This window comes from Panulirus ornatus, chromosome 40 (assembly GCF_036320965.1).
Source record: "Panulirus ornatus isolate Po-2019 chromosome 40, ASM3632096v1, whole genome shotgun sequence".
In the NCBI taxonomy this organism is placed as follows: Eukaryota; Metazoa; Arthropoda; class Malacostraca; order Decapoda; family Palinuridae; genus Panulirus; species Panulirus ornatus.
In genome coordinates, this window is record NC_092263.1 from 12649477 (window position 1) to 12658747 (window position 9271).

General features: G+C 38.4%; 2 protein-coding genes across 2 annotated transcripts; both read left to right on the forward strand.

Moving 5' to 3' along the window:
- Nucleotides 1-947: 947 nt before the first annotated feature.
- On the forward strand, nt 948-2450 carry LOC139761546 (uncharacterized). The gene is made up of 3 exons (XM_071685810.1): nt 948-970; nt 1374-1591; nt 2284-2450. The coding sequence occupies exons 1-2, from the start codon at nt 959-961 to the stop codon at nt 1587-1589; spliced, it is 228 nt and encodes a 75-aa protein (XP_071541911.1). The 5' UTR covers nt 948-958; the 3' UTR covers nt 1590-1591; nt 2284-2450.
- Nucleotides 2451-5649: 3199 nt separating this feature from the next.
- On the forward strand, nt 5650-7850 carry LOC139761547 (uncharacterized). Its single transcript, XM_071685811.1, has 3 exons — nt 5650-5683; nt 7103-7335; nt 7724-7850. The coding sequence occupies exons 1-2, from the start codon at nt 5672-5674 to the stop codon at nt 7331-7333; spliced, it is 243 nt and encodes an 80-aa protein (XP_071541912.1). The 5' UTR covers nt 5650-5671; the 3' UTR covers nt 7334-7335; nt 7724-7850.
- Nucleotides 7851-9271: the final 1421 nt, after the last annotated feature.

A 9271-nucleotide genomic window follows, 5' to 3' on the forward strand; every position in this document is an offset into this window, starting at 1 on the left:
TGTGTGTGTGTGTGTGTGTGTGAACGAGAGACAAAGAGAAAGATAAGAAAGGACTTTTACAAATGAAACCTGTAGTGGACTGGTTTTCCTGTTGGCAGCGAGTGTGAAGCATACAGAACCAGACGGGCTGCCAAGTGAAGGGACTAAACCAGTTACTGAGAAATGAGACCAGAAGTGAAGTGTAGACCACAGGTGAAGTGTAGACCACAGGTGAAGTGTATAGATCACAGGTGAAGCATAAACCACAGGTGAATTGTATAGATCACAGGTGAAGTTTAAACCACAGGTGAAGTGTATAGATCACAGATGAAGCTAAAGCACAGGTGAAGTGTAAACCACAGGTGAAGTGTAAACCACAAGTGAAGTGTAGACGAAAGTTAAAATGGATGACTAAACTTAAATACATAAAACGAAGTCAATATTTTCTTAACAATAGGAAGAAAGAATCCAAATTATTAATGTTTCAGCTGCCCCATTATTTTTTTCCTTCAAAGCACTAGGATGTATAATTCCCTTTCAGTCATATATAGGTAAATGATAACAGATAACAATATCCTCCACGTTAACTGGGGTGAGGCAAATACTCAACCTATGTGACGTACGTTCTGATTCATCAGACGGTGTTAGATCCAGCTAACAAGATCCACTTTACTTTCAAGTAACTTCAAACTCATGAGTGAGTAGTCGTATCAACAGACCTATATTGAACTTTAAGATTTATTGACGCAATATGCATATCCTTTATTTATTTTTTTTCCCCCCCTAGTGTTGTGTTTATTGTGTCATATTTACTTCCAAGTCAGGGTCAAAAGGAAACTTGTTTTCTCGAAGCCTTAAAGTGGGGGGGGGGTCAGACTGAACACAACCACTCCCCCCGTCACTGTTGTTCTTGCTGGATATATAGAGGCTGGGGAGGAGGTGTTGGTCATCGGTCTGAATCATAGCTAGGACATCAAACATGTACAAGTCTGTGAGTTCCTTAACAGATATGTGTTCGTCATTATCTGCTTCATGTAATCTGTTATATTATAACAACTTGTGAGCCAAGTTTCGTCTATACCGCCGAGTGTTGCAGGTTAAAACAACACTTGACTACCATCATGTTGTGTTGCTGGTTAACAACACTTGACTACCATCATGTTGTGTTGCTGGTTAACAACACTTCACTACCATCATGTTGTGTTGCTGGTTAACAACACTTGACTACCATCATGTTGTGTTGCTGGTTAACAACACTTGACTACCATCATGTTGTGTTGCTGGTTAACAACACTTGACTACCATCATGTTGTGTTGCTGGTTAACAACACTTGACTACCATCATGTTGTTTTGCTGGTTAACAACACTTGACTACCATCATGTTGTGTTGCAGGTGATCGCTGTGTTGTCTGTCTTCCTCCTTGTGGCCTGTGCCCTGGCCAGCCCCGAGCCTGAACCTAGCTATGGATATGGCCATGGCTATGGTGGATATGGCTATGGTGGATATGGTGGTTATGGCAGACAAAGGTATGGCGGCTACGGCCATGGACACAGAAGATATGGTGGATACGGCTACGGTGGATATGGTGGATATGGCTATGGTCGTTAAAGGTGAGCTTAATGTAATGATGTGATATTCTGTAAGTTTAAGTGAGTCAGAAGAATGCTTTAGTGTCAACCTAAGTGGAGAACCAATGGTTAGGAGGTAGTCCATAGACACCTCCAGACGTCGGCCCCCATATACCACCCTCACAAGGTTATTTGTTCACCATCACTGTAAGTCAGATACTGTATTGGCTCTCTTGCAGTGAGTCAGTTAACTAACTTGTTTAACTCGTAAGTCAAATTTCTATGGAACTCACAATCTAACTTATTTTTCCTTTCCGAAATTGTAAGGCAGATTTTATATAAGTTTTCATTCATTTTCTTTTTTCTCTGAACATCATTTATTGTAATTTTCGAAACTGGAAATGATTATGATGATGAATCAATAGTACTTCAAACTATAGTAAGGTATGATTATGATGATGAATCAATAGTACTTCAAATTATAGTAAGGTATGATTATGATGATGAATCAATAGTACTTCAAATTATAGTAAGGTATGATTATGATGATGAATCAATAGTACTTCAAACTATAGTAAGGTATGATTATGATGATGATTCAATAGTACTTCAAATTATAGTAAGGTATGATTATGGTATATCATTCTGTAGTGTACTGTAATTTGTTACTTGAGAAATGATAATTAATTAAACTTGTATAATCAAATCTATTCTTATCTTATTTTTCCATCTAGATTCAGAGCGTTGATCTGGCATCGACAACCAGCATTACCAATAACATTATCAGCGTTGATCTGCCACAGAGAACCAGCGTTACCAACAAGATTATCACCAAGAGTTTTCTCTCAGTTAGAAATATGGTTTTGATTTTCATTTGCTATTCCCGTTAGATGAAAACTAATTCCTGAGGAGAGATCTCTTTCATTAACATAAACCAAAGGCAAAAATGTATTTGAAATTTATATGTGGTTCTTACACACACACACACACACACACACACACACACACACACACACACACACGGGGTTTCGACCCGTCAAAGCCATGCAGACTCACATCATTGGAGGCATAGCCGAGTGTGGTGAGCGTACCACACTACCACACATATGGTATGAGGTTCGAATCCTTACTTGACGAAAGAAAAAGATATCGAGACGACTTTCAACAGATCAACTGGTCCACCCACCTATTAGGTCCTGCGCCCATTTCTGATGACCAATTACCCCAGGGTAAGTAACCCGTGTCGATGCCCTTCAACTACCTCACCAAGCTTTCCCCCCTGGTGTTCATAGACTCCCTCATTTATGTGTGCTGACTCCAAGGCTTTCTTGGTAGCTGTATCCACAACCTTTTCCAAATTGCTTGTACCCCATCTCTACTGAGGGAGATGAGGTCTTCGCTCAGTGTGGATTGCCATCGCCTTTCACGTCTTATACCTTCGAGAATCCACCGAGTGTGGATTGACTTCTTTTGTCCATGTCTCGGCCAGTCTAACCAACGTACGATATTCCACCTTCAAAGACCACAGTGTCTCATGTATCAAACTGTTCTCCCATTGCTCTTCACTACTGACATCCACCCCTCTAACGCTCCTGTCTGTTATCTCACCTATCCTCTCTCTCTCTCTCTCTCTCTCTCTCTCTCTCTCTCTCTCTCTCTCTCTCTCTCTCTCTCTCTCTCTCTCTCTCTCTCTCTCTCTCTCTCTCTCTCTCTCTCTCTCTCTCTCTCTCTCTCTCTCTCTCTCTCTCTCTCTCTCTCTCTCTCTCTCTCTCTCTCTCTCTCTCTCTCTCTCTCTCTTCCCAGGAGGTAGATACTACAGCGTCGAGGTCTGTATACCTCATAATAAGATCACCTGTGACGTTATATCCCAACTTTGGAAGTGAAGGACTGTTTATGTACTTCCTGTCTCTTCCATTGCCTTGATTCCACATGTCTGCCACTCGAGGTATACCCGTCCATCTTCGCCTTGTTGTTAGACGGTATGAATATACCCTCTGGGTCTGTCAGGATTGGAGAACGTCTCATAGATGCAGTTCAATTCGTCGACCAAGAGGTACTCACTGCTTCAAACTATGAGCGCACGTAAGAATAACTTTATAAAGACATCTACCAGACTTTACTAACTCACTGTGTGTGTCCCGAGAGATGTGATAAAGCCATCTTTATTCAATGGTTCATTCCTCTCTCTATATAAGTCCAAGAATGGGATCTCACAGGTTTTTTCCCTTCATCTCGATGGTGAATCAGATCCTTTTCCCAGATGCGATTCGAACGCCCAAGTGTGTGGCTGACGATTCGTCCTGGTAAAGGCGACATCCAAACTCTCTTTCTCTCTTGCATAATGTAATCTCAGATTCTAACACCTGATAGACTCCCACTCTTACAGTTCCATATGATCTCAAATCGCCTTCCTGGACTCAGTGGAAGCGGGAGAACCCCCAGCCCATAGCCAAGCCTTTATACAACACAAACTCCTCAACCGTTGAGCAGGAATGGGCCAAAAAGATGCATACAATAGCAACAACACAAAGGTTGAAGTGGTCTGGGTCATGAGATGGGAAGTCACTGTCACGCATTTCCACCACCGTACTGCTTTTAACACTGCATTGAAAGCCAAGCCCTGTCCTTCTCTGGGTCCATTACACGTCTTAACTGCGTCTCTTACTTGTATATCAACGAACTGTTCTACGTCTTCTATCTCATTCTTGTATTTCCCCTGACGATGTGATCATTACACGAAAGTGCACTTGGGAACTTTACCGTGTTTCATTTTCCTCATGGGTATCAGCAAAAAAAAAAAAAAAAAAAAAAAAAAATATATATATATATATATATATATATATATATATATATATATATATATATATATATATATATATATATATATATATATATATATATATATATATATTCCAGCGGAATATATATATATATATATATATATATATATATATATATATATATATATATATATATATATATATATATATATATATATATATATATATATATATATATATATATATATATATACATATTCCAGCGGAATATATATATATATATATATATATATATATATATATATATATATATATATATATATATATATATATATATTAAGGACCTTCCTCGCTCCAGTGGAGTCCATGCTACCCTGCTCCAGCGCGTAGCGCAACCTTGAAGTCGTTGGAACCCCCATAACATGGGACTTGGTGAATCATATGTATATGTAGAGAGAATGAAAGAGAAAGAAAGAAAGAAAGAAAAGGACTCAAGAACGTATTAACCAAAGACTTCTTCATGGAATGAAAACCCATGAATGAAGAGGAAACTCACCAGCATTCTTTCAAACCCACATTTCTTTCATTGAAGTAACTGGCCTAGAATTACACATGATATATGTTTCAAGAAATACATATCAAAAATCATCCTAGAATTCTTGATATGATTAATTATATGATTAATCATGAGATGATTAATTATAGGATTAATCATAACAATGCTAAATGTATATATCTATATCTATCATATATTTACGTAGTATATCAAAGTATACTTATGTATAACCTGTTAGTTAAGTACACTCACTGAAGATGAATGAAATTAATCCCCCTCTATCCTCTAACTCCCCCTTTCCCCATTTCTATCTATCACTTGATCAAATTAATCAGGATAACTCATCCATACCTCCATGATGTCAAAGACCTGACAATTAATAAGGACTTTAACCGAAGATTTTGTACTTATCATCTTGATCAACAGCATCGAGTCCTAAGTTGATCAACAGCATTGATACTATAGTTAATCGAACCATAAGTTGATCAGTATTGACCCCATAGTTAATCGGTTGCCAAGTGTGGTTTCATCTTTTCTTTCTACCTCAGTCAAGTAAAAAATACATATATACTTGAATCCCTTGCAATTATATGTGGTTGTTCTGTCACATGACACTCTTCCGTGTGGGAGTCAGAAGTGAACGTATTTTGTCAATATTCACCGTCTGTATATTTCTTTCCTTTTACGTCGTTCACACCTTTGTTATTTTCGAGGTTGGGGAGGAGTATATATATAGCTGGAGCTTGGCTATTGGCACTCAGTCTGACCCGAGGTTTGAGAACCATCATGTATAAGGCTGTGAGTTCGAACAACCTTTTATATATATATATATCAAGATATTCCTATGAGTCCACTGGGAGAAATGAAACATGATAAGTTCCCAAGTGCACTTTCGTGTAATAGTCACATCATCAGGGGAGATACAAGAGAGAAATGTAGCAGTTATATATATCAACTGACTGTTGTATTTCTCCCTTGTGTCTCCCTGATGATGTGATTATAACACGAAAGTGCACTTGGGAACTTATAGCGTTTCATTTTCCCTGTGAACTCATAGGAATATATATATATATATATATATATATATATATATATATATATATATATATATATATATATATATATATATATATATATATATATATATATATATATATATATATATATATATATATATATATATATATATATATATATATATATATATATATATATATATATGAGGATTATATGTCTTTAAAACTTCAGGAAGGATATTCAACACATAGAAAGCCTGGTTGACTTTTGTTAGTCATGTGCAACACACTCAGGTAGGAGAGACAGGTTCTGTTTGGCAACACTTGAATCCTCTCCGGTGTTGCATGGATGATTCAACACTTGACTGTCACCATATGATGTTGCAGATCAACAACACTTGACTACCATCATGTTGTGTTGCTGGTTAACAACACTTGACTACCATCATGTTGTGTTGCTGGTTAACAACACTTGACTACCATCATGTTGTGTTGCTGGTTAACAGCACTTGACTACCATCATGTTGTGTTGCAGGTTAACAACACTTGACTACCATCATGTTGTGTTGCTGGTTAACAACACTTGACTACCATCATGTTGTGTTGCAGATCAACAACACTTGACTACCATCATGTTGTGTTGCTGGTTAACAACACTTGACTACCATCATGTTGTGTTGCTGGTTAACAACACTTGACTACCATCATGTTGTGTTGCTGGTTAACAACACTTGACTACCATCATGTTATGTTGCTGGTTAACAACACTTGACTACCATCATGTTGTGTTGCTGGTTAACAACACTTGACTACCATCATGTTGTGTTGCTGGTTAACAACACTTGACTACCATCATGTTGTGTTGCTGGTTAACAACACTTGACTACCATCATGTTATGTTGCTGGTTAACAACACTTGACTACCATCATGTTATGTTGCTGGTTAACAACACTTGACTACCATCATGTTGTGTTGCTGGTTAACAACACTTGACTACCATCATGTTGTGTTGCTGGTTAACAACACTTGACTACCATCATGTTGTGTTGCTAGTTAACAACACTTGACTACCATCATGTTGTGTTGCTGGTTAACAACACTTGACTACCATCATGTTGTGTTGCTGGTTAACAACACTTGACTACCATCATGTTGTGTTGCTGGTTAACAACACTTGACTACCATCATGTTGTGTTGCAGGTGATCGCTGTGTTGTCTGTCTTCCTCCTTGTGGCCTTTGCCCTGGCCAGCCCCGAGCCTGAACCTGGCTATGGTGGCTATGGTGGCTACGGCCGAGGATATGGTGGATATGGCGGCTATGGCGGATATGGCCGAGGATATGGTGGATATGGAGGCTATGGTGGATATGGCCGGGGATATGGTGGATATGGAGGCTACGGTGGATATGGTGGATATGGCTATGGTCGTTAAAGGTGAGCTTAATGTAATGATGTGATATTCTCTGTAGTTTGAGCCACGAAGAACCACGAATATTCTCTACAACCAGAGATATTCCTGATAAAGAATTGAAGTAAATTGCTTATCTTTTAAACAGCACTAGAGTATGATAAAAGAAAAAGAAGAGCAACAGAGTATGATGAATAAGAAAGAGCCATTTATTATTACCACATAAAGTGCTACTTGAGAGAGAGAGAGAGAGAGAGAGAGAGAGAGAGAGAGAGAGAGAGAGAGAGAGAGAGAGAGAGAGAGAGAGAGAGAGAGAGAGAGAGAGAGAGAGAGAGAGAGAGAGAGAGAGAGAGAGAGTATAATTAAGTATGATTACCCAGTTTCCAATCATTAATTGAATTCACCTCTTTCCAGGTCAACAGCGCTGACCCAACACAAGTACCCAGCATCATACACACGAAGTTTATTTCCAATATTTCTTCTCCTTGTTTCATGACTTCTCGAAAATATAAATTTGTGGAAATAAATCGCTAAAGAGAAACATGTTTAATTCCCATGATTCAAAGGCGAATGTCTCTTTAACTTTATATGAAACACTCCATATATATATATATATATATATATATATATATATATATATATATATATATATATATATATATATATATATATATATATATATATATATATATATATTCCCATAGTTAGTGCACATAGAGCAAAATGTACACATTTCTATATATAACGCAACTTCTATGCTTGCACAAGCATCAGGTCAGTGGACAAACCATGAAAAACCAGACGTCATAACCATGAACTCAAAAAGGTTAAGGACGGACCTGAAAAAACTCTATTTGAGTCAAACTGATTCGTGTCCAGATAAACTCAACAACAAAAAAAACGAGATGGGATGTTCAGTGAACCTCACGAACCAACCACATATCATAGAAAACTGAGAGAAGAGAAAAAATGAGAATCGGGTCCATCCTATCATAAAATCCTACCTTGAGAGAGAGAGAGAGAGAGAGAGAGAGAGAGAGAGAGAGAGAGAGAGAGAGAGAGAGAGAGAGAGAGAGAGACAGACAGACAGACAGAGAGAGAGAGACAGACAGACAGACAGACAGACAGAGAGAGAGAGAGAGAGAGAGAGAGAGAGAGAGAGAGAGAGAGAGAGAGAGAGAGAGAGAGAGAGAGAGAGAGTGAGAGAGACAGACAGATAGAGAGATAGATACATACAATGTGTGTGTGTGTGTGTAAATAAAACCCAGATTCTATCATTTAATTTCTTTATTCATATACATCATTACATACTCCGTTAAATGGTAATTTACATGTTGACATTATGGACGAGAAGTGAGACAAACTCTTAGAAATGATTGTGTGTGTGTGTGTGTGTGTGTGTGTGTGTGTGTGTGTGTGTGTGTTCAGTGTGTGTGTGTGTGTGTGTGTGTGTGTGTGTGTTCAGTGTGTGTGTGTGTGTGTGTGTGTGTGTGTGTGTGTTCAGTGCCCGATCACTGTACAGGCTCACCGCCATCCAATCTGAAAGCAAAGAAATATATGTATAATGATTCATGTTAGAAATGGCTAATTAAGATTTCTCATTTATCTACATGTAATTATTAACAACAGATGCATGGGGTCAAATCAGGTCACTTGAATGATTATCTGATGTCTTACTTTGGCCAGAATTACGAAAGTTTACATCGACGTACATAGAGTCAAATTGTGGAATTTGATGTTTTGGGCAATAGATTAAATATTAGTTTGAAGTTTACACACACACACACACACACACACACACACACACACATGAATGTCACCTTTAACGCCCATAACCGTATCCACCGCCGTGTCCACCATAACCTCGGCCGTATCCACCATAGCCTCCACCGTATCCACCGTATCCACCACGTCCTCCTCGGCGATATCCACCATGACCATATCCAGCATAGCCTCCACCGT